Here is a 27799-nt window from a genome sequence, read left to right as displayed (position 1 = left end):
CGAGCCGTAGGAAAAAATTTATAAATCTCTAATTATATTCATTATTCTCTTAAAAAGAGTGAGCAACTAACATTCATATAAGTTTTTGAAAAAATGCAAAAGTTGCCCCTTATTAAGTCAGTTTCTTAGGGCCCTTTCACGCTATGTCGTACGTAAATGCGACACGATGTCGCACCTACATCCGGCTAGCAGTCGACAATTATCTCTAATGTACCTTTTCACACTATGTCGGTCCGGCATCGCATTACAGCCGACAGGCCCCACTGGACATGTCCGGTGCTGCACCCAGACGCGATTGCAGTGGGCCATTGTGTTCAGTGCGTGTCTTCACACTATGCGATTGTTTCCTGCATATACGTGCGGCAGCAGTAGACTTCCACTGCTTTTGGTGATCGGGTGCATTGGGTATTGAAATCATTTGAGGGATATAAATAGTGTTATTCCCGTTGCTGGTTCCATGCAACGAAAAACACCATAATAATAATAACAATAATAAATAGTGTTATTGGTATATAATAAAGAAGTAGAGGTATGGATAGTTTAAGTATAAACTACTGAGAAATGATTTACTGAATGATTTGCTGTTTTGTTTCATTTAGGTTACATATACGTCTTGATACTGAAATTATTAGAAGGTTAACGGCAAATTATTTATATAAAAGAGGGCTAAAAGCTTTTGATTTCGATATGATTTTTAAGAAGTTTTTATAGTTAACACTCACGTTTTATTTACATTAATTAATGAAACAGAGAGAGATATGCATTTTTTTATATCAAAGTAAAAGACTGTTGTTTTTGAGATATATCAGTTTATACTCTTGATAAATAGAGATGTTCCAACTTACATTTGTTGCTTTCATTTATCCTTTTTGATTTTATATGGAAAAGCAAATTTACAAGGAAAGGTGCATATTATTTCTTCTTACCTGATGGTAACTGCCAGTTGTTGTGCTGGCGAAATACCATCTCTGAATGCCGTATTTTCTTTTAGCAACTGGGCATATAGACGTGACAAAAGTTCGTCAAAAGTTGTTTTCGACAGTCTGATGTAACTGAAAAATTTATCATCATCTCTTTTCAGCTCCTCGTAAAGAGTGGCAAATGCACCATAAAAGTGCCTTTGTGTATTCAAAGGGTGTACTACCCAGTGGATTCTAGATTTTCTCTTCTTTTTTCTCAAATGTAATAAATAAAGAGACAATCATTTTCTCTTCCTGTCCATCTAGTCATCACTACTACAGGCTGAGGAGAGCAGACTGCGAGCACTTGTCAAAAATTGGGTCATTTTGTGCGGCAGTCGGACAAATGTACGTTTTGCGCAATTTTGTGTCGCATTTAGATCCGGCACTGCAATCGCATCTTGGTCCGACAAGAATCGCATAGTGTGAAAGGGCCCTTATAGTCTAGTAAACTCGAGTAAGACTCGATGGGTTCACCATGTTTTGCAATTATTGACCTCCCTCCATATCACTCGAAACCCCTTCTCTTTCTCTCTTTTTTTTTCTTTTTCTTTAAATCTGGGTGGGGATTTTACTCATAAGAAGCAAACGGAGGCGAAGGGGGGGAGGGCCAATTCTTAGAGGGGGGGGGGGGGGTAATAAAAGGTTGAGAACCACTTTATCTATTTGTTGAGTGTGTGCCGTTTCGTTATCGGCGCGCGATTTCATGTTTTGCTGTATAGTAAATGCATTTATGGGGATACTAACCACTCCCTATGTAATTATTCACTATGTGATTGGTGGACCCTAATTCGCCGATGAACCAGCTTCTTTTGTGCCCATCCACCCGATACCCTGAGCGTTGGCAACCTGTTTGTGCCCCTTCACTCTGAGACCTATCAAGCTGGGGAAGGAGAACTTAACGTCGTTGTTTCTAGAAACCGCCTCCAGGTTTTGTTAATTGGGAGGTCAAAGGTGCTGTCCGTGATCAGAAGAAACAAGACTCGCCCGTCACCTCCAGAAAAATAGAAAGCAGCCTCTCCTCGCAGCAAGAAGCTTGAGGCTGATTGATAGCAGCAGTAAGTGTAGTAGTAGCAGCGTCGGCAGCAACAGGCTATACGTACGTTAAGTGCTCTTTACCTGAGTTCTGGGATGCTGGAGACTGGGGTCGCGGGGGGGACCACATCGTCACCTGTCACCTGGTATACGCTCGATTCCGTAATACCCATCTTCTCTTCGGCTGGGGTGGGGGCGGGGGGTAGGGAGACCAACGGAATCCTCCTCCAAAAGGAACCTCGTCAAGAGTCTCTTCTGACAGTGGAGTACCTTGGATGGCCGCCTCTGCTATTATCCCAACGCTTCAGGCAGAATGGCCCGACACCAAACCAAGTTCAGCAGACAGAGAGCAACACAATCTACATCAATACTGCATTTCATTACAGTTTGTCTAAAAGATCAGTATCGGTGCGCAACGCAGGGAGCTTCACTCATCAAAAGAGGTGCATTTATAGGGTGAAAGAGACACACACACACACAGACACACACGACAGCGTGCCGCAATGTACGAACAGCTAGTGAGGAAGCTTTTTGGAAGAGAGTGTAATGCAGGAGAAAACAAAGATCAAGTGCCAGAATGAAAGGAGACAAAGAAAGGAAACTGGGATCTTCAGATCTGGAAAAGGTTGAAAGCAGTAAGAAATGACACTGGTGAGGAAGACATCTGTCATTATAAACGGAGACCAAAGTCAAACAGAACAATCACATCACAGCATCGCAGAAATGAGATTCCTCTGAAGAGCAAGAAAGATGAAAAAGGAGCTGAAAGGAGAATCCAAGGAGATGGGAGGGTGTGTGTGCGAGTGAGAGATCGGCTGGGTGCTACTAACCACAATATTCAGTCAGTCACAGATTCCTCTTTCTTTCCTTTTGGTTTGTTTACTGTTGGTGGGTCCTTGGTGGAATAGCACCTTTCTCCAGCCACGACTCCTCTCCTCACACTTACCTGAAAGGAAACACAACGATCAATCAAGTACAATAACTTCATGGGATATAGGCGAGCCAACTTTGCATTCAGACTACTCTATAATTACACAAATTAAATGTTGTACCACCAAGAACACATACATACGCACAATCATTATACGTATGCATGTATATGTATATGATATATATACACACACACACACACACACACACACACACACACATATATATATATATATATATATATATATATATATATATATATTATATATATATATATATATATTATAAAGGTAATGCCACGGAGAAAAGTAAAACAGCGAGAACTGCCGAATTCTTTCATTTTCCACGGTGGCATTACCTTTATTTACACATAGCATCACGTTTTATATATTTCGTGATCAAGTTTTATATGTGTGTGTATATATATATATATATATATATATATATATATATATATATATATATATATATATATATATATATATATAATATATATATGTGTGTGTGTGTGTCTGTGTGTGTTAGAGAAGGCGCTGATAATAATTATGCGAAGATTTTTTGCAACTTTTCATTTATTTTTTTTTCTCTTAATGTTCAGAGAGGTGAATCAGCCAAGACAAAACTTACGACAATCTTGCGGCACCAGTTTGGATATCACTGACCCAAACGAATTCCACTTTGTTCTCACACACCAAGACAACCGGACTGACTTTTCAATGAAGCCAACAACTTCCTCATATCAAACATGCTCTTCCAATAACATCAAATTATAAATCTTTATTCCGCTGCACCAACTACCTTTCGATGAATTACATAATCCTAAAATAACCAGCGAAATTTACCGCATCCAATTCCTGGTCTAGATGACTTTAGAGACTTGCACCGGCGCTGGCCCTGCCTCATAAGCAATCATTCATAAACCAATATTTCACTGGGTGTCTGCATTAGCAGTGAAATTACTAGGAATTGCAAGTGTCAACATCTGAAAGCTTTCACTGCACACTTTCCCCTCCCCCTCCCCCTCCCTCCACTCTCCAAAATGAGTTCCGTGAATAGGACTGGTTTGAATATAGGACTTGGGCCGATGGCCAAGCACTGGGACCTATAAGATCAATCATCGCTGAAGCGGAAATTGACAGGAAAAGGTTTGAAAGGTGTAACAGGAGGAAAACCTCAAAGCAGTTGCACTACGAAGCAATTGTTAGGCGAGGGTGGATGGCAAGATGGGAGAAAAAGAATATGAAGGGAGGTACAGTAAAAGGAATGAAAGGGGTTGCAACTACGGGCCAAAGGCACGCTGCACAAAACCGTAAGTAAGATGGCACTACCCCCTACGGAGTCCTCACTCTTTGGGATCCCAAAGATCAGCGAATGGACCATTCGCTTCGCTCTGTCCTCTTATTATCATCAAATAACAATCTCTTCAATAACCACAAAAGAGCAGCAGCACCAGTGTGTGTGCTTAGCCTCACAACTTGACTTTCCCATTAAACAATTCTTTGTTTTAATTTGTGATCCTTATATGGCGTTCAGTATAAGGATAATGTCATTCATTATACGAAGATGAAAAAATGCGGCGGTATTTATTGCATAAATCCTCACATTATGGATAAAAAAAAATGTATAGGCCAGAGATTTTCTGTTACGGATTTTGATACAGTCAACGGATCACATACTAATTAAAACCTTACAATTTATAGAGAGATAACGCATTAATTTGGTTTTCCCTGTCGTCCAAAACCTAGCTTTCTTGTACCACGACTAAGTTTTCTTACAAAGAAATAATTTTCTCCTCTACTGTAATACAGTATTTTCTACCTAGAATACATACTCTTTTGAAACGAATCCACATTGAAATTCCCTCATCTTTGTTGGAGGTTATCCTAGCTTTATTATCTCCTCCTGAATCGCTTCAGCATTAGTGCCCCGGTTCCTTGTGTTCCATTGTCAAAACCAGACCTAGCATCCACACATCAGCTTCCCACTGCAACAGTGAGTTTCCATTGTCAAATCCACAATTAGCATTCTGGCATCAGGTCTCTGTTGTTACAGTGAGTATTCAGTTAGAACCAAACATTGTTTTTTGACATCAGTTACCCATAGTTACACTGAGATTCAGGAGGAAACTTAACTTCCAACACCAATCCCCCATTGTTACAGTTGAGTTTCAGGAACAGAATTAACTTCCAACACCAATCCCCCATTGTTACAGTTGAGTTTCAGGAACCGAATTAACTTCCATCATCAGCTCCCCATTATTATAGTGATTCAGGACCGAATTAAACTTCCAACATCAGTTCCCCATTGTTACAGGGAGTTTTAGGACAAAATGTAGCTTCCAACATCAGTTCCCCATTGTTACAGGGAGTTTCAGGACAAAATGTAGCTTCCAACATCAGTTCCCCATTGTTACAGGGAGTTTCAGTACAAAATGTAACAGGGAGTTTCAGGACCGGAATTAACTTCCATCATCAGCTCCCTATTATTATAGTGATTCAGGACCGGAATTAACTTCCAACATCAGTTCCCCATTATTACAGTGAATTTCAGGACCAGAATTAACTTCCATCATCAGCTCCCCATTATTATAGTGATTCAGGACCGGAATTAACTTCCAACATCAGTTCCCCATTGTTACAGGGAGTTTCAGGACAAAATGTAGCTTCCAACATCAGTTCCCCATTGTTACAGTGAATTTCAGGACCAGAATTACCTTCCAACATCAGTTCCCCACTGTTACAGTGAGTTTAAGACTTTGCATTCCGACAACAGGTCCCTGATGTTGCACTGAGTCTGCAATGTCAGAATCGTACTCATCGTTCCCCGATTCTTGTTTATTAGTGAGAAGTTCTATTTTGCTGTGCGCTTGAATTCACAGACATGTAGAGTGTAATTTTTAGCTTCATTGTCTTGACTGAGAAGATAAGAGTAATAGGACCGAGAGGTGGTGGGTGATTAGATAGATTAGATAAAGAGTCGATAGGTGTTATCTTGAGCATAAAGTTGAAGGTCTTTTCTCTCAGCAGGTTACGGCAGAGCCAGAGCTCTTATGAACTTTGCAAAGAATGTTATCTGATCTTGGGTGTCTTGCCGAGATACTGACACTCAGAATCACACATTTTTCCACAACTAAATATCTTTAATAATTTTTGTCAATGAGTATATATATATATATATATATATATATATATATTATATATATATAATATATTATATAAATATATATATATTATAATATATATATATATAATATATATATATATACATATATTTTTACATGAGCTGAATTTATTTATTAACCGCTCACATGTATGGTGTGGTACAAGAGGAGATGATCCTGATAAAACTTGTATGACCTCTTTGTAAGAAGACTTAGTCACTGGTACAAGAAAGCTAGGTTTCGGACAGGGGAAAACCATAATCTTGCAACTTGGCGATATTTGTCTATATAGTGTCAAGCTTTAATGAATACTTTTACTATCCGACATTCCTCTATGGGAGAGCAGTGCATCTATTGTATCCATCAAAATGTTGATGGTGCCATCAGCTAAATAATCCTTAGTAAAAAAAACTTTTTCTACCTTCACCATAATTAATGGAGTTACTGGGTAGCTTAACTACATAAATAAAAGTGTCTGGAGCTCTGCACTTCCGCTAATTATGCCCCAGATCTTGAGAAACTGCATACTAAAAATGTATGACAGCACAGGTTTTCAAAGCCTATTGACTTACGTAGAAGTGGAAAGTTTGATTCAAATACTCTGAGGGAATCTGAAGATATTATGGATGTCAGTTCCGAGGTCATCACTCCAGAGTAAACTGCATGAGAATTCAGAAATTAGGATTTGAAATGATCCACAGCAACAACATTCAAGCTTATTACCATTAATACTATTATTTAAAATGAAGTGAACGCCTAGTTACTGGCAGGATTAACCAGAGACAGTATAAATTCCTACGAAATCTTCCAAGTTTTCCCAACTCAAGCCTGTCTAAACTAGACACACCAACGGACTTTTAAAGAATCTCATATGCATGCAGACAATGAAATCAAACTCAATCTGACTGACTACACGACTTCAATTAAACAATAACCTTCGCACATTTGCGCTACCTGATAATAATATAAATGATTATATTCAGGAAGGTAATCTGAATAAGCTTCGTTAAAAATAATGGCTGCACCAGCAGAGCATATTTCCAAATTTTTTATTTTTCTTGTAGTTCCATTTCTGTGCGACACGAAACATTAGGCAGTTGGCCTATTTCATCCTCATCCCAGAGGGGAGGGGATGGTCACAGTCGGATATCTTTCTTTTTTCTTCCTAAAATTAGAAGGCAAGGCTACAAAAGGCCGTTAACTTTCCTTCATTGGTTACTTGCACAGAACATGATCGCAACAACGTGCAGAGTATAATGCATTAATCGTTGTAATTATTTAAGCTTCCTTTATCCCAGCACGGTCCCTTGCTGTTGTCTGGCTGGTGCCTTCTCACCACAAACAGCCTGGTGCTGTGAATGTCAAGCCTGTGAAAGAAAGCCTGGACATCATGACTGGGGCGCCTCTCTTACAGGATGCCAAGATTCTCAGCCTGGGCCGTTGGAGTCAAAGATCTCCTGACGGTGGCGGGTAAGAAGTAAATATTCTAATCGCCATTTAAGGACGGTTTCAGTCTTAGAAGCATACGCGATACCTTGGAATGTAAAGGCTATGGTTGGATCAGTGTCATGAACATGCTCGTAGTAGTACTTCCTGGTAGCCTGTTCTTGTCCGAGGCACGAAAGCATTTTCCTCAAGCACCGACATAGTCTTCCTGAAGGGCTCATTGTACAAGGTTGCAAGATAATGCTATAAAAAACATAAACCCAATCTACAGTCTTTTTCCATCTTCATCTCCTTTATGAGCCTGGTTAGCACGCTCCTTCTCTCCCTCTTTCTTTCAAATTGTAGCAGATCATCATTACTGATAGCATTTGCTGTTTTAAAAGCATACATGCAATGTGTTGAGTTATTCAAATACTGCAAATAACTAGCCGTGGGCCGAGGCTGTCATTATCAGCCTAATCAAAACCTTTTACTGTGATATTTTTAGGGTAGCATGGCATACTTGAACTTGGGCAACTGAGATGATGTTAGTAACATCGTCTTTCTTTCCTCGATACAAGCAGTATATTTCCGACACTGAACCTTTAGGCCTACTGCCGATATTTTCAACATAAATACAAATCGAGTGAACGTGCAGTGTAGAACGACAATGCCTCACTAAGGCTGTGGTTCTCAAACTGGGGGTAATTACCCCCCGTGGGGTTAATGAAGCCGTTTCAAGGGAGGGGGGTTAACGAGGCACTTTTCAAAAGTAATAGTTCTTTGGATTAAAATTCAGTAAATTTATAATATATAAATAATAATAATAATAATAATAATAATAATAATAATAATAATAATAATAATAATAAATCGCACTGCTACTTTAGTAAAGGACAAACCATACCAAGTTTTCCACTAATAATGCAGCAATAATGTATCTATTTTCTCTCAATTACCAAAGAAATGACGCTTTCATTCCCATTTGTAATCAAAGGAACAATGCTTTAATTATTTTTTTGTTCGTCAAAGGAATAATTTCCAAGTTTGTGGTGTGGGAAGCATAATGAGATTATTTTCAAGAAAGATTATAGGGTTAGTTTTTAAGATATGGCTTCCAAGACAAGACTGACTCGAAGTCGCTTTTTATTTCAGAGTAAGGCAACTTGATTACCCATACGATCCACACTTCGATTTATAGAACTCTATAAACACATACATACATACATGCATACATACGTACATATCCGTTCGGTGGTCACGTAATACCGGTGACGCGACGCCCCTGTAGGCGGTAAGGAACAATTCCAATATTGACAACTTGTTGCCCCTATCAGCATAATCTAACCGTTATCAGGGGTGCAGCATATCACAGCGTATCACATCCAAGATTAACTTTAATATGGTTGGAACGGGTTGTTATTCATAAATAATATCAAATAACACTCCCATGATTTTTCTGAACTTCCAGGTGATGAGAGCTCTCAGAAATGTCTTGCCAGAGGAATTCAGCTATCCCCAAGTGCGACTGTTTTTATACTAAAACATATTTCGGCCATTCAGTGCCATTTTTTTTATAAGGATTTCCTCCGAGGCAACAAGGAGATTTCAGGCTTTTAACATCTCACAGATTCGCCATGAGGTTCCTACATGACCGTTCATAATGACCTAAATAGTACTTCCCCTTAAATGGTAATATCACAGTGGGCAAACTCAGGGACAATTCTTCCTTTCGGAATTAAATTGTGGGCTCATCTGTTGAGCCCGATTCTGGGGAATATATATCTTTCTCTCTTTAGATTTTCCAACTCTTACTTTGTTTAGATATCCGCACGTTTCTAATATGAAAATTATCCTAACCAACTAACACGATCTTCAAAATTGTTTTGCTGAACAAGATATCAGAGAGAGAGAGAGAGAGAGAGAGAGAGAGAGAGAGAGAGAGAGAGAGAGAGAGAGAGACTCACCTTCTATTCCTATATCTATAAATATTACCGTTCAGCACATCCTCCAACCCAAAATAAACCATTGGGTTTATTTAGGCTCTCCCACCGTTTCTCACAAAATTGAAAAAGACGAAATATCTCTGGACACACGAACTGCATCAAGTCGAACTCCCACAAACTGTATCTGTGTTAGGCATTATGATAAATCGCAATGTGACATTACGATAACACTGAATTGATAAAAAAAAAATAACGCACAACAATAGATTTATTCACAGCGATTAAACAGAAGGATTTGGTTACCCTCAACGAATAATGAGCAAGGACAGTGATAACTAAAAACACAGATTGATCAGTTCTTTTGGACGTGCTTGCGGCACCAAAACCAACTCTTTGAGCTGTCTGGGCATTTAGAACGAGGGCATTTTTGACTCTAGGTATTGCACTGTTTCAAGGTACTCGAGTACCATCTTTCGGGGACGCTTTGACGCTCAAGAAACATCAGTTCCTCCTTGGACACCATTGAACCTCAGAAGCCAAGCACACAGCTCTATTGAGTGACGTTTCCCTCGCGCACTGCACCACCACAAACACTGAATATTGACGAAGACGCCATCACTATTCGAGTCATTCATCTCCTTATCTCAAGATCTCTGATGATTACGCAACGTTCAGTTTCAAATTAAAAGAGACATTTCGTTCGACTTCGTCGTCTGACACGCTACAATACAGTCGATGCAAAAAACGAGGTGAGCGAAAATTGACGGCAAGTAAGAATTGCGCCAGTATGTGAGGGGGAAAGCCGATAAAAGGCGCTCGGTTATCAGCTTATCGACAAGCACAAGTAGGTTGTCTAATATGACACCAATTAAAAACGAAAGAGCAGATTCTCAGAAATCATTCGTGTTCATAGCGTCAATGCAAAAGCCCCGGTTTGCTTCAGGCCAGGAGAGAAAGAAATGCGCGGAACTTGACCATTTCAAGGGCTTCACCTCACGGAGCGCCAATAAAACCATTTCCAGGACTTGACCTAGGAGTCAATTCAAAACCATTTCCAGGGCTTGACCTCACGGAGCATCAAGCATCAATTCAACCATTTCCAGGGCTTGAACTCACGCAGCATCAATTCAACCATTTCCAGGGCTTGACCTCACGGAGCATCATTCAACCATTTCCAGGGCTTGACCTCACGGAGCATCAATTCAACCATTTCCAGGGCTTGACCTCACCGAGCGTCAATTCAACCATTTCCAGGGCTTGACGTCACGGAGCATCAATTCAACCATTTCCAGGGCTTGACCTCACCGAGCGTCAATTCAACCATTTCCAGGGCTTGACCTCATGGAGCATCAATTCAACCATTTCCAGGGCTTGACCTCACGGAGCATCAATTCAACCATTTCCAGGGCTTGACCTCATGGAGCATCAATTCAACCATTTCCAGGGCTTGACCTCAACGAGCATCAATTCAACCGTTTCCAGGGCTTGACCTCAAGGAGCATTAATTCAAACCGTTTCCAGGCTTGACCTCCACGGAGCATCAATTCAACCATTTTCCAGGGCTTGACCTCACAGATCATCATTCACCATTTCCAGGGCTTGACCTCACGGAGCATCAATTCAACCATTTCCAGGGCTTGACCTCACAGAGCATCAATTCAACCATTTCCAGGGCTTGACCTCACCGAGCGTCAAGTCAACCATTTCCAGGGCTTGACCTCACGGAGCATCAATTCAACCATTTCCAGGGCTTGACCTCACAAGCATCAATTCAACCATTTCCAGGGCTTGACCTCACGGAGCATCAATTCAACCATTTCCAGGGCTTGACTTCACAGAGCATCAATTCAACCGTTTCCAGGGCTTGACCTCACAGAGCATCAATTCAACCATTTCCAGGGCTTGACCTCACCAAGCATCAATTCAACCATTTCCAGGGCTTGACCTCACCGAGCATCAATTCAACCATTTCCAGGGCTTGACCTCCCGGAGCATCAATTCAAAACCATTTTCCAGGGTTGCCTGACGCAGGGCCGAGGCGGGAATCAATTCAACCATTTCCAGGGCTTTGACCTCACGAGCTTCCATCAATTCAACCATTTCCAGGCTTTGAACCTCACGGAGCATCATTCAACCATTTCCAGGGCTTCTTGGACCTCATCTTTGGGAGCAATCAATTCAACCATTTACAGGGCTTGACCCTCACTTGAGCGTCATTCAACCATTTCCAGTTGCTTGACCTCACAAAGGGAGCATCAATTCAACCATTTCCTAGGGCTTGACCTCAAGGGGAGCATTAATTTCAAACCTTTCCAGGGCTTGACCTCACGGAGCATCAATTCAACCATTTCCAGGGCTTGACCTCACAGAGAATCACTTCAAACGGGTTCCCAGGGCTTTGACCTCACAGAGCATCAATTCAACCATTTCCAGGGCTTGACCTCACAGAGCATCAATTCAACCATTTCCAGGGCTTGACCTCATGGAGCGTCAATTCAACCATTTCCAGGGCTTGACCTCACGGAGCTTCAATTCGATCATTTCCATGGCTTGACCTCACAGTGCATCAATTCGATCATTTCCATGGCTTGACCTCACAGTGCATCAAATCAACCATTTCCGCCCAGGGCTTGACCTCAAGGAGCATCAATTCAACCGTTTCCAGGGCTTGACCTCACGGAGCATCAATTCAACCATTTCCAGGGCTTGACCTCACGGAGCATCACTTCAACGTTTCCAGGGCTTGACCTCACAGAGCATCAATTCAACCATTTCCAGGGCTTGACCTCATGGAGCGTCAATTCATCCATTTCCAGGGCTTGACCTCACGGAGCTTCAATTCGATCATTTCCAGGGCTTGACCTCACGGAGCATCAATTCAACCGTTTCCAGGGCTTGACCTCACAGATCATCAATTCAACCATTTCCAGGGCTTGACCTCACGGAGCATCAATTCAACCATTTCCAGGGCTTGACCTCACGGAGCATCAATTCAACCATTTCCAGGGCTTGACCTCACGGAGCATTAATTCAACTGTTTCCAGGGCTTGACCTCACGGAGCATCAATTCAACCATTTCCAGGGCTTGACCTCATGGAGCATCAATTCAACCGTTTCCAGGGCTTCACCTCACAGAGCATTAATTCAACCATTTCCAAACTTGACCTCACCGGAGATTTAATTCAACCCTTTCCAGGGCTTGACCTCACGGAGCATCAATTCAACCATTTCCAGGGCTTGACCTCACGGAGCATCAATTCAACCATTTCTGGGGCCTGACCTCACATTAGCTGCGTCTGAATGTTATTTTATGCTTAACACAAATGTATATAAACAAAAAGATGGTTTAGCAATGGGAAACCCTCTCCGTCCTACTTTGGCCGATGCCTTTTTATCTTAGCACGAAGTTGTTTGGCTAGATAATTGTCCCAGTTCTTTTAAACCACTGTTCTACTGGCGTTATGTAGATGATACATTTTTCATTTTTAGATCTGAAGAACATGTTCCCCTGTTTCTTGATTATTTAACTTCAGAAGTAGAGAACAATGATACTTTAGCTTTCCTTGACGTGCTCGTAAGTAAACACAGAGATAACACTTTTTCAAAGTCAGTTTACAGGAAACCAACATTTGCAGGACTCACAACTACATTTTCTTCATTCATCCCTATAGTTTATAAACGCAATTTAGTCTGTACACTCGTGACCTGCACCTTTAACATTTGTTCAAGTTACTTTATTCTTCATTCAGAATTTCAGTTTATAAAAGAAATGTTAAAAATGACGGTTTTAATATTGCTTTCATAGATACAAATGTTGGTAAACAGCTAAAAAAGTTATTGTTCGCGAAAGTTAAAATTTCAAAAGCCAATAAAGCAGTACTGTATTTTGCTGTTTTCCTTTGGTAATGAGTTTTTGAGGTTTGAAAATAGACTAACATAAAAATGTTTTAAGAGAAATTTTTGTTATTCCCAAGTTAATGTTAGGGTAGTGTTCAAGCCTAAGTATACTATTGGTGGTTTGTTTAAGTACAAAGACGACATCGTACCCCTAGAACTACTGTCTCGTGTTGTTTATAAATACGAATGTAATTACTGTGATGCAATTTACGCGGGAAAAACAAAGCGCCAAGCACGTTTACAATGGTTTGAACACTTAGGGAGATCGGTTAGGACAAACAGGTTTTTAGCAAAACCACCATTCAGTGCCATACGGGATCACGCAGAAAATAGTGATCACAACTCTAAGGTTAGAATAATTTTCCATTCTCTCTAGTAGAGTGGCCCCCATGGGGCTGGCAATAGTAGAAAGTCCACGGAGATGCTCTGTTTTTAAGTTCTAGTGCGTATGTTTGTATGCCTTCATGATGCAGGTATTTACTTCTTTGAATATTGCTTCCTTTCCTTTTTTATGCTTGTACATCACCTCTTTATAAATACATATATATAATATATATATAAACACACAATGTAACCTTTTGTGTAACATTACTGTATTCTAATGATCGATTGTAATTTAGTGATTTTTATTTTTTTCTGTGTTTTTGTTATAGACCTGATGATGGAGACAGTTACTCTGAAACAGGCAGTCATAACCAAATAAGGGAGGTTTTATGAACAAGTACTGGTTTTACTCTAATATATATATATATATATAATATATATTATAGTAATTAAATATATATATATTATATTCATATTTATATTATATGCTTTTAAAAAACTCACAGTTAGAATGCCACGTGAACTTGTGCATAAAATAAGCGAATTACCTACGGGAAATGATAGTCAGGATATCCAAAGCGCTTTTCGTCTTTGTTCATTCAGACATCGTCAAGGAGCTCCTTGACGATGTCTGAATAAAGACGAAAGCGCTTGGATTCCTGCTATCATTTCCGTGGTATCATTTCTATATATATTATATATATATATATATATAGTGATCGCTATATATATATACTATATATATAATATATATATATATATATAATATATAATATATATATATATATATATATCTATATATATATATATGATATATATATATATATATATATATATATATATATATATATATATAGGTATATATATAGTATATATATGATATAAATAAATAATAAATTAATATATTATATATATCTATATATATGTGTGTGTGTGTAGCACGGAAGTCCGCCGTACTTGAAAATATCATAAAATCCAAGGCGTAATCCGACCTTCAACTTACTCGGAGCGCATGCTGAAATCTACGGTCAAATAGCACTTTGTTTCACCAACGAAAATTAAAATAAATACGCTTTACTTATTATAAATAATTGTTCTGTACTGTTTAACATGCACATTATTTTTCACATATCCATTCTTATAAATAAATCATAAATATCCTATCCAAAAGTTCCTGTATCTTTAACTTTACGCGAACATCTTTTTCAGACCTTTTAAGGCTTTTCCATAGACCTTTCCTACACCCCCAACAACAACAACAACGACACAAAGTTAGCGAAACTACAATGTACGGTAAGATACTAACTGATGATGTCCTTCTTGGCACCCACCAGCGGGGATTGAAAGCTTCATAATTCACTGTGCAGCGGGTTTTTCAGTTCCGTGCAGATTTCTTCAGAAGAATTTGCATTCTCGCAATGACACTTGCAATCTTTAAAGTTCTATAAACAGACCACACAGGTAATAATGAATCAATTGTTTTCTTCAAAAAGAATGGGAATTTAGATAATATGCCAATATGTAAGTAGATCTGGTGACTCCCCACTGAAGTGCCGTTGAAGGAAAACATTTAAAACCCAATTCACATATCCCACTCCACTCAAACATCTTTTGTCGATTATCATTCAGGAAATGTTACTTCTCACTTCAGCCCCGGGTTTTGTGCCATGCCCTGGGCAAGGTACGTTCCTCGTTGGACGAGTTGGTTAAGTGATCGACTACTGATCTAAGCGTCCTGGTATGATTCCCAGCTCTGCTGAGATTATTTCCAATATTTCATGGCTAGTTTTTAAGATATGGCGTCCCGCTTTTAGCAGGGAAAGGCTTCGATTCTCGGTTACAGCTCGAGAAGATGCGACCTGGAACCCGAGATCGAATACTCGGTCTTGCCTCTGAAACACTTCATTTCTTTCTGAATTTGGCTCAAGGCTTTGTAGCAACGAGCGTTTCCAGAATGCGAAGACATCGAGAAGTTATGAGGGCGCTGCGGTAATACGTAAATATCGCATATGTCTGGTAAAAAGTGACCAGAACACTAAATATAATATGACTGATAAAAATGTTCTGTTACAACAGAATTCCATCTACTAATAAAGGGAGCCAAAAAAAACGCCAACATATATAAAGTAAGTACTACAATTTGGCGTTTTTATGGGCTCCCTTTATTAGATACATATAATGCAATATATATATATATAAATGATGTAGAATCTACTGATCACTTTTTACCAAATACATATGCAATTGTAATAACCACAATGCCTTGTTAACTTCTTGAATTTTTTGCTGTTTTTGGGATACGCTTTGTCACTACAAAGCCTGAAGATCCAAGATCAAAGAAATTTTTGAAGAAATTGTGATGTCTGGTACCGGGAAACTAACCCAGGTCCCATAAACACAAAGAGGTCTTGGGACCTGGGTTAGTTTCCCGGTACCGGACATCATAATTTCTTCTTCAAATTTCTTTGAACTTGGATCTTCAGGCTTTGTTGTAACAAGCGTATCCACAAAACAGCAAAGAATTCAAGAGGTTAAGGGGGCATTATGGCTATTACAATTGCATATAAATATATATATATATATATATATATATATGTATATAGTATACTATACACACACACACACACACACACACACACACGTGCGTGTGTGTAAGCACATAGGAGAGAGAGAGAGAGAGAGAGAGAGAGAGAGGATTAATTACTAGTTCAACTCAAATTCAAGTTAATAAACACTGCTCCACAAAGCAAGACAGTATATAGGCATCCGACAAAGGGAGGGAGGTTATCCACTGACACCATGTATCCCCTCAGTGGCCACTGAAGTTGAAGAGGAATTGATGAGAGGAGGTTGGAAAAGGAGTTAACGAGGCACAAGGCAAATGATTAAGATAAGAAATCAATAGTCCAGGAAGAACCACGTCGTACCATTCCGATGATAACCTGAAGAAGCAGGCCTACGACATCAAAGGCGTTGCTAAGGAACGGCCATTCAACCTAAACCCACGTGACTGACTCACAAGGAGCCTTGCCTGCTTGTCTCTCCTTTCTCATTTTGCCATTTCTGACAATGAATACGCGCGCGCACACACACACAAGTATATTATATAAATATAGGGTTAAAAAATCACAGTAGATGCACGTGACTTTTGTTTTTGATTAAGCTGACCTTGTGTCAGCACGGGCTCTTGCTCACAGAGCAGCCCGTAATGCACGTGACTTCATTATAATACGCGAATACTACGTGAAAATGACAGACAAAGGGAGGGTTGTTTATTCACACCGTTCTAATCGTCTGGTGCAAAAACTTCTGCCGCCTGTGATTTTATATATATAATATATATATATATATATATATATATATATATATATATATATATATATATATATATATATATATATATATATAAAATCACAATATATTATATAAAATTCAAAGAGCGGCAGAAGTTTTGCACCAGACGATTTCGCGTGTGAATAAACAACCCTCTGTCTGTCATTTTCACGTAGTATTCGCGTGTTATAATAAAGTCACGTGCATCTACTGTGATTTTTTAACCATATATTTATACAATATACTTGTGTGTGTGTGTGTGTGTGTGTGCGCGCGCGCGATATTCATTGTCAGAAATGGCAAAATGAGGGGCTCCGAGCCCTACTGACCAACCTGTGCCATTCACCTCTAACTTGCACGCACACTCTTCATTAACTTGATCTGCCGTCCATCTCTCCAACACTTTCTCGGCCTCTCTCCTTAGCCCTGCAAATCCCTCAGAAATTTACTCTATAAGAACCCAAGCCAATACACTCGCATTTTCATCACAAACTACTCTACTGAAAATCGAAACATTTAACACATTTCTTTGGAGATGCTTGGAGCCTTCGGCTCTCTCTCTCTCCTCTCTCGTCTCCTCTCTCTTCTCTCTCTCTCTCTAATCTCTCTCTCTCTCTCTCTCATGACAAAATAAACCAGCGTTTAGAAACCTGCCCCCATTGGTCGCACGAGTGTTTTCACTAACACTGTTTGCCTATGTATATCTCGTGTTCTTTAAACAGTTCTATTCTCTGTTTCCAGTCAGACCAATGCAAAAGTGATCACAAGCCATAGATGGGATCTGATTTACCGAACGTATCCTTTAGCACTGTCAGGAAAGTACTGGATAAATAAATATCGAATCACTATTATGCGGTGTGGGTGCTTATCTAGAACAAAACACACCGGAAATGGAATACACAAAAGGATTCAGGAAATAATAAAAAAAGGGGCATAATTTCCTTTTTAATGCGGAAGATGGCTGCTTTGTCAGTCATTGGACCACGTCCAACGCAAGCCTGACCCAGCAGGAGGGGAGATACAGATCCAGTTAGAGAAGGGGAACAAAACACTGCACGATTTACACAATGATGATAAGCACATGAAGCTCTTCAACAAATTTATAACACTACTGAATAAGAATGTTATGGGGATTACTGTGGTAGTAAAAGCTCTCATTATTCAATGTATAACCTTTTGATTTGCTGGGGCCATTCTGACTATTCTATGCTCGATGCTTGCATGAATAGTCAATCTACGGAATAATAAACATGACTTCTTATAGAAACACTAATCGATAGTGAACAGATCTAGTATATATCCCCCACCAAATAAACTCATCTCGAGGTATATTGACAACTGTTTCAAAAAGGTGTTCCAGTTGTATGTAATTATTCTGCCCAGCAAAGGGACACTGCAGTGACGTATCACGAAGGGACTTTTGTTCCAACATCACTAACTAGTTCCAACTTCGAAGTTGCGCTTTCCATGTCGTCAAGTTATCAAAAGTCAGAAGCCTCGGGACAGTGAACGTGAACTGTAAACTGAGTTAGCAGAACGTAGTATACCTCCGCAGAAATCGGTATCTGTAGCGCTCCAGAAACTCCAAACACTTCTCCCTATGTAACCAATGTAAACATTTTCACGAACCTTTATCGAAATCCAACTGATAACCTTATGAGATATTTCAAGGACATGTAAAACATCGCCGAATACGACCTCCAATGTATCCATACAAACATCATCATCATCGGCCACCTGTCACATCTCCTAGAACTCGAGTACAGAGATATTTCCTTAAAAATAATTAAGAGGAAAATGGGAATTAACGCCTAAACACAAGACCAGTCCTCGCTGACCCTGAGCCATGCCGTTGCAACTAATCAATGTCTCTCTCTCTCTCTCTCTCTCTCTCTCTCTCTCTCTCTCTCTCTCTCTCCTCCGTGAAACCGACAAATGTCATGGGATTTAGTTGCTTGCTCATGACCCAGCTACATATGCAGCTGGCACCGCCACAACCGTCCAACTACTTGCATGCTAAAAACTTTACTATAAGCCATCTGAAGCGCAATAGACGTTGAACGGAGCCTGAAATATAAGTGATTGGGATTGTCAGATGTACAGTACTGACAAAAAATCGCAATGCCCCTCTGCAATGAGGATGCAGGATGCCTTTTAAAAAAATAAAATAATGGAAACAAGAGATATACTAATAACAACATAACGGACGACCATTTCCTGTTAAATATTCGTCTAATGTGCTTTTCAGCGCGAGAAGGAAGGAAAAAAAACAACAAACCCACACATACATTTATAGTATAAAAGTGATTACCACAGGAAAATGACATTCAAAAGGTCAGTATGGAGCGCTTTCTCGTATTTATGCACGAGAAAGCGCTTGGTACTGCCCTTCTGAACGTCATTGTCCTGTGGTATTCGCTTTTATAAGAACTTTACAGATGTTGTTATATGCACCGCCGTTATTGAGGAATTCTTGCCATGACACTCATCCAGCCAACCAGACATCTTTTTCTAGGTCAAGACTCCTACTCCTTTCAGAATAGATCCTTGACACCGGTCTCCTAAGCATCCACTCTCTGCCATCCAGCAGAACGACCTTGACAAATTCCAGCCCTTGAATTTTCCCGCCGCTGACATTTCTACAGTACAGTCATTTCCTCGTTTTCTACGTTTTCATGATTCTCACAGGACGGTTTATTTCGGCAGCTTCTACACTATATAAATCAAAGATGAATCATTCAATTAAAAAAATATATACCCTACATTTTCATATACTGCGGTATACTGACAAGGTTATATTAGGAAAAAATTTAACCAAGGCCCGTTGCCAGAAGCACCTTTAAAAATTTTGTTAAAAAGTCTACTGATGCTAGAGGGCTGCAATTTGTTATGTTTGATGACTGGAAGGCGGGTGATCAACATACCAATTTGCAGCCCTCTGGCCTCAAAAAGTGCGGGAGGAGAGACAAAGCCGGGACAACAGTTTTCTTTTCATAAAAGTAAAACAAAAAACAAATAAATAATACATAAATGGATAATTACTAACTTTCATTTCCGTTTCTTAAACATCCCGTCCCTCTGTTCATGTGCTTGCAATCTGAATCCGACAGTTCCTCGTTGGACGAGTAGGTTATGTACTCGTCTACCAATTCGGTAGTCGCGAGTTCGATTCCCAGCTCTGCCAACGTGGAATCAGAGGAGTGTCTGGTGTTTAGAAACTTATTTCTCTATATAATGGTTCGGATCCCACAATAAGCTGTAGGTCCCATTGCTAAGTATGTTTGTTTGTTTGTATGGTGTTTTTACGTTGCATGAAACAATGGTTATTCAGCAACGGGACCAACGGCTTTACGTGACTTCCGAACCACGTCGAGAGTGGACTTCTATCACCAGAAATACAAATCTCTAACCCCTCAGTGGAATGCCCGAGAATCGAACTCGCGATCACCGAGGTGGCAGGACAAGATCATGCCACAGAGGCGCTGTCCCGTTGCTAAGTAACCAATCGGTTCCTAGCCACGTAAAAATATCTAATCCTTCGGGCCAGCCCTAGGAGAGCTGTTCACATCAAGCTCAGTGGTCTGGTTAGACTAAGATATACTTTTAACTTCACTCAGACTGCCAGAGGACACACCACTTCCCACCATTTACGTACCTTCCACAAAAATTCCAGGCAACGCAGGACATCCCATAGGCAGGCATCAAAGCAAAGCAGGACCTCACCACACCATTTGATCTGAGATCATTCCAAGCTGAACTGACTTTTTCCGTGTGGCATCAGCCTTGCCTCGATTACCCTAGTGTCTTCGCAGCTTTTTTCCCACGCGCAATTCTTCTAGACAGTGTGGCTGACACTATTTGTGAGGGGCCCTTCTTTTATCATAGAAAAAAAGAGGGATCTATCTTTCTGAAAGAGACTGCTATCTATTAGAACAAGACGCGTTGATACTTGGCTCCAAACTATGACATGGGTCAAGCTTTTCTTCGTAAAATAAATATTACTATCTTCTCCCAGACCACCAACCATGACGAAAAGGATCATTATGAGATTCATTGCAAATGGCACGAAAAGGATCATTATGAGATTCATTGCAAATGGCAATCTTCTTCCTTGTTGTTAAAAGGAAACAAAAGGTTTCGTAAAATCACTGGCAAACAACGGAGTTACGATTCACGTGACATCAAAAATGAAATAAAGCTTCTTTTTGACCATTCCGGTTTCATCAACAGACTGAGGGAAACAGGCCTGCTTGCTACACAAAATACACTCCTGTGTCAAAAACCGATTTCGTCTCCGGAACTTTCGTCAAAGTAATCATCCTACTAAAACCACTGTTAACTGTTCCTTACTGCTTTTTCCTTCACAAAGTTGGATAAGAATATTGCATCATATTATGATGCAATATAATATGCTGCAATATTCTGGTTTTGTACACACGTGTGTATTTTGTGTAGCAAGCAGGCCTGTTTCCCGTCAGTCTGTTGATGAAACCGGAATTGTATGCTTCAATCTATACAAATGAGCGAAATGTCCATTTCACATAACAACAGAGTACAAGGTCTTCATATAGGACAACCATAGCAGGTTTTGGATCAGCTCTTGTCTGTCAAGGATGCAATAGGTTTTTCCATCAGGATGAACTTCTTTTGAGTGTTGACAGCCTCCCGAAAATCTGACTTTTTCAATTGCGTCAGGCTGGTCACCAACTGATAACTTTGGTCGTTTTCATATTCATGTTCTGTCATTTTGAAAAGAATTTCGCTGTAGAGTAAGCAGCTCCTTCCAGGCGGTAGACTGAACCAAGCTAAGCCACACTAATTGAGAAAGTTAAACGCTTGAACCCAAAAGACACTTAAGTTTTCTGTAAAAGAAAACTATTGAGATGGCTTTGTCTGTCCGGGCGCACTTTGTCCACACTTTTTCTGTTCGCCCTCAGATCTTAAAACTATCAAGGTTAGAAGGCCGCAAATTGGCATGTTGACAATCCATTGTCCAATCATTCAACGTAACAAATTGCAGCTCCTTAGCCTCAACAGTACTTATTTTCTTTAAGGGTAAACTTAGCCATAATTGTGCGTCTGGCAAAGATACAGGAAAGCCATCACTGTGCCGTGTTTAAAATTTCACGGGCCGCGAAATACAGCATCATGTCTAGACAACCAACAGATAGACCTATTTTCGGTGGTCTTGATTACACTGCATGGAAAACTCGATTCCGTCGAATACAGAGCATTTGTTTATTTATTTTGTTTCTTGTCATTCCCCACTAACTAAACGCCGGGTGTCATGAGGATTATCGCTCTGAAACGTTTCCTCTTTGTACTGGATGCTGCAAGAAATAGCTTTAGTCCTGTGCTAATATTGAACACATAACTACGCTCGACATGGTAAAACAGAGAGATAAAAGACAACAAGACTTTTCGAGATTCAAAATGCTTTTCTCTTTCGGTTTTACTGTATAATGGACCCTATGAATCGTTTTCTTCCTTTCTGCTGATTCCAAGCCAAACCATTCAAGATTTGTTATTGCAAGAAAAAGAAAACGACTGGTGGTGTCACAAGTTACTTCCTAGTATACTCATCTAAACAAGAACAAACAAAAATATTACAAACAGCAGCCTACCGCTTAAGCAATGAATCTAATTGAGTTAAGATTGAAATAAAGTTTAACGAAAATCATGCTCACTCTGACTGTTCATTGCCAAGGGAAAACGAGGGCGATGATTAAGCTAAACTTAAAGAAACTGAGAAATTAATCATTGGAACTGCAAAGTATTTCCCATCAGTCTTTCGTCGCCAGGGAACAATAACATTCCCGAACTTTCACAGCATAACGTAGCCGACAGCGAGATATAGTTAGCAACTGACAAAAGTATCTTTCCTCTTACTGTCCTCTGACACAGGGTAGAACTTAGGTCATGCGCCGAACACGAAATGTTCAAAGGTCAAGGCTTTCTTATAATTACTACTGGAGCAAACGTAACGGAAGGGGTAAAACGATCACAAACGAGAGAGAGAGAGAGAGAGAGAGAGAGAGAGAGAGAGAGAGAGAGAGAGAGCCACAAACCTTTACTGGAATGATACACGTGTCCAAACCCACACATGTTTCGGACGGTACTTAAGAACGACCAACCACTTTTCAGTTATTACTAATTCTACTTGGTTATTATTTCTGAAGTAAAGCGAATTGAATGTTAAATAAAAATTTGAAACCAAAGTTGGTCGATATTAAAAAAACGTCATGGTGATGTATCTCACATACTACACAACTGTTCTGTGCAACAGTATAACTGCTAAAAGGAGCTCATTCAAACCGTATGGTATCTAGTGGAGTTATCTATTCCAATAAGCTACAAGCTTTCAGAGACAACCAGCTTGTAACCTTTCTGAATAAATAACTCCACTATACTCTGTTTTTTTTTCATCTGTCCATCCGCCTGTGGTGTTTTTGTATGGTAACACTGCGTCTCGGGCTTTAGATAGTTACACTAATTGTAAGTTTAGTAATAAAGGATATTCGGGGTGTGACATTTGTAACTGAAAAGTGTTTTCATAATTTACTGTATGCGAATTACACCGTTAATATTCGAAATAGGATATTATTATAATCGTTGAATGTAAGCTGAATGTAACTATCTAAAGCCCGGGACGCAGTGTTGCCATACAAAAACACCACAGGCGGATGGACAGATGAAAAAAAACAGAGTATAGATACCATCCAGCTTCAATGAGGTCATTTAAGTAACATATACATATGTATATATATTTACAGATACTATATATATATATATATATATATATATATATATATATATATATATATATATGTGTGTGTGTGTGTGTGTGTGTGTGTGTGTGTTTATACATATATGTCTGTATATACATGTATATATATACACTTTGCGTATGTGGCTCTATTTCTAATTTTTTCTCGTATTTATCTCACAACACATACATACACCAATAATTTACAGGAAGAACTTGAATTTGTCTCTCTCTCTCTCTCTCTCTCTCTCTCTCTCTCTCTCTCTATCAGGCACGTGGCTCTCTGAATATAGAGCGCCTATAACACGTCGTAGCAGGTCTTTATTGCCTTGGTAGGGCGCGATAAACATCATCATACTTCCGAAAATGAAGTCACATTCCCCACGAACGACCAAAAGAAAAAGAAGAAGAAGAAAAAAAACACTTAACTCAGACCCGCCTTTCAATATCGTGGCCCTTAAGGAGATGATGCACTCGCCATCACAGTTTCGTCACATCCGTGAATTTCTTATCTGTGTGTGTATATGTATGTATGTATGTGTTATATATATATATATATATATATATATATATATATATATATATATATATATATATATATGCAAACATCAAACCATTTCCACAACTTCCAACAAATCACACGTGACATATATTCTTGTTCAACTTAACACGTGAATACACGAGAGAGAGAGAGAGAGAGAGAGAGAGAGAGAGAGAGAGAGAGAGAGAGAGAGAGAGAGAGAGAGAGATTAATAAAAATAACGGCCTTAACTCTTATCTCCTTCCTTAACAGATAATGGGCAACAACACTTCGCCACATGCACGAGGTTCGGAAAGGGTCCTTCCTGGCAAAGTGTGACGACAGAAGTTACGTCTCGTTTGTGTTGCTCAATGATGGCAAGGGCGGCGCAGCCGAAATGGACGCCCATCGCCGCCCGCATTTTCCCAAAGATATAACCGAGTAATAAGACATTTCCCTGAGAAAAAGGGGTACGCCGGATCTCATTAAGTCCCCCTCACACAAATTACGAAAACTCCTACATTCTTATCTAATCTAATCTAATCTAATCAAACCTAACTTCCAATTCAATCCAATCTAATCTAATCTAATCTAATCAAACCTAACTTCCAATTCAATCCAATCTAATCTAATCTAATCTAATCAAACCTAACCTCCAATCCAATCCAATCTAACATAACCTACCTTCCAATCCAATCTAACCTAACCTAACCAATCCAGTCTAATGTAATCAAACCTAACCTAACCTCCAATCCAGTCTAATCTAATCTAATTTTACCTAACCTAACCAACCTGACCTTGGGGCATGACAAAATAAACCGGGGCTGGTGTAATACTACATAGCATACATTAAGGGATTTGTCACCGCCCTCCCCCCCGCCTCCCTTCCCGCCAGAGGTCGAGGTAGCGCATCGCAAACCTTTCCACTTGTTTTGTATATCTACTAGAACGAAGTAATGGTCACTGCATACGCTGGCGGCAGTAGCCAGGCCTACAGAACCTAATCCAACCTAAGCCTTTAGGGAATTTCTGCCAGATGTAGGAGAACGAGAATCCGTTCCTCTGCACACTTCGGCAAACGCCATTGAACTTGGGGGAGTTAATGAGGAGAGAGAGACCTTCGAAGTGCCTCACACTAGCACACTGACTCAAATTCTTCCAGGAGGTCGTTCATGTATAAATACCTCTACTTTAGTTGACTGACGCTCTACGTCATTGGTTCTCTCTCTCTCTCTCTTCTCTCTCTTCTCTCTTCTCTCTCTCGTAATGGCACTCTAAGTAATGTATATATACGTATATATATATATATATATATATATATATATATATATATATATATATATATATATATATATATATAGCATATATATATACATATATATATATATATATATATATGTATGTATGTATGATATATGATAAAAGGAGCCCATATATATATATATATATATATATATATATATATATATATATATATATATATATACTGTGTGTGTGTTCTAGTGTTAACATATTAAACATGAAGACTCATGCAAACTTTTTTTCTACAAATGTCCATCGAGATGATCCAGCCAAAACAAAATTCATGGCAATCTTGCGGCACCCCTAGGCACTGTCTGTAGCACCCCAGTGTGCCACAGCACCCACTTTGAGAATCAATGCTCTACGTCATTGCCTCTTATAGATATGTCCACAAATTCTACTCAAGACGAGGATCGGCAAAAGGCATCAATGCTTAGCAACGTTTTATTCTGAACTGATGTATTGCTGGAAGGTCCAAAAAATTGCTGGTAGGTCAAATGGATGACGAGGAGGGAGTGAAGAGGGTTTGGGAGGAACCTGTTAGAGGAAGGAGATCTCGAGGGAGACAGAGAATGAGGTGGCGAGATCAAGTGAAGGAAGATATGGAGAGAAGAAGGCAGTGGAGGAGATGGCGCATCAGGCAACCGACCCTTTAATGTTAAGGATAACATTCGAAAAAAGTTGATGACATAAACATAATACTCAAGAGTTTTGAGCTGCCTCTTCATCAAAAGAATATTAATCTATAGGTATGGAATGGAATATAGAGTTTAAGCCAAAGTCCAAGTACTAGGACCTATGCGGTCATTGAGCACTGGAAAGGAAAATGAGAGAAAGTAGGCTTGAAAGGTGCAACAGGAAGAAAACCTCAGAGCAGTTGCACTATGAAATACTGATATAAGAGGGTGGATAGCAAGATGGAAGAAAATAATGTGAAGGGAGGTACAGTAAAAGTAATGAAAGGGGTTACAGCTAGGGGCTAAAGAAGAGATGCTGGAAAGAACCTTAATTAATGCCTACAGTGCACCACAAGGGTAAGTATGAATCCAACAAATTTTAATTTCCTTCACAGTAAAAAAAAAAAAACAGCAGTCATTGTTTTCTACCATTAATCCAAGGTCACCATTCCAGACAAAATGTCCTTCCAAAAATTCAATTTGTAGTTTTCTGAGAAAACTACTGTGCCCGCCGTGTCCGTCCGCCTTCAGCTCTTAAAGACTACTGAGGAGGTTAGAGGGCTGCAAATTGGGAAGTTCATCATCCACCCTCCAATCATCAAACACACCAAATTGTAGCCCACTATCCTCAGTAGTTTTGATTTTATTTCAGGTTAAAGTTAGCCATTACCGTGCTTCTGGCAATGCAACAACACAGGCCACAACGGCCGGCCAAGAGTTTTATGGGACGCGGCTTATACCGCATTTTACCGATACTACCTGAAGATGGATCTATTTCCGATGGACTTGGCTATGCTCTGTACAGAAAACTCGATTGTGCAGAAGAAGCCTCGGCGCATCTTTTACTTGCTTCTTCGTACATATACTGGTGCCGATTTCAATCAGGTCATTGACTGCTCAGGGATTTTAAATTCAAAGTCCTGTCAAAGCACTGCAATTCCAATTAACTTCGTGCCCAGTGTTTCTCAAGCAACAAGGAAGAGTTGCTCAATCGACGCTTATTTTCGGTGGATTGTTCAAAACAGAACTTGTGACTTGGTTCGTTTATAATTACTGGCAATTTCAATATGATAAGTACTACATCTTAGTTTAACCAGACCAATGAGCTGATTAACAGCTCTCCTAGGGCAGGGCTGGCCCGAAGGATTAGATTCTTACTTACATGGCTAAGAACCAATTGGTTGCCTAGATTACCAGAAACAAATTCCTCTGATTCCACGTTGGCAGAATAGGGAATCGAACTCGGGACTACCAAATCGGTAGGCGAGCACGTAAACTACTCGTCCAAGTATGCACGTGAATCATTCCATCATCACATTCCCTGTGAATTACTTACTAAAATTATTTCCTATCACATATCAACCTTCTTACGGCAACTATTCGACATCTCAATCCAACAAGGTTATACGTAAAACTATTTCCTCAGATATATTTTTGTCTCGTTATCGTCTTTTTACATTCAAAATGCGACGCCAGCTATAATATACTTCACCATAGACTGGAAACGCAATCAAACACTCGGGTT

The 27799-nt window shown here is 39.7% G+C and overlaps 1 protein-coding gene across 3 annotated transcripts in view; it reads right to left on the bottom strand.

The window, feature by feature from the left end:
- LOC135219313 (MOB kinase activator-like 2) overlaps window positions 1-27799 on the bottom strand; it is a 376693-nt gene that overhangs the window by 312987 nt on the left and 35907 nt on the right. Inside the window, exon 1 of one of the 3 annotated variants that reach the window (XM_064255977.1) lies at window positions 9477-10041. The exons of the other annotated variants lie outside the window; for them this stretch is intronic. Coding sequence (XP_064112047.1) covers window positions 9477-9538 — 62 coding nt within the window. The 5' untranslated portion in view covers window positions 9539-10041. Of the gene's footprint in view, window positions 1-9476; window positions 10042-27799 lie in introns of those variants that run through there. 3 annotated transcript variants of the gene reach the window in all.

The sequence above is a fragment of the Macrobrachium nipponense genome, chromosome 1 (genome assembly GCF_015104395.2).
Source record: "Macrobrachium nipponense isolate FS-2020 chromosome 1, ASM1510439v2, whole genome shotgun sequence".
In the NCBI taxonomy this organism is placed as follows: domain Eukaryota; kingdom Metazoa; phylum Arthropoda; class Malacostraca; order Decapoda; family Palaemonidae; genus Macrobrachium; species Macrobrachium nipponense.
The sequence above is the reverse complement of the archived record's forward strand: the minus strand, read 5'-3'. Positions and strand labels throughout refer to the sequence as shown.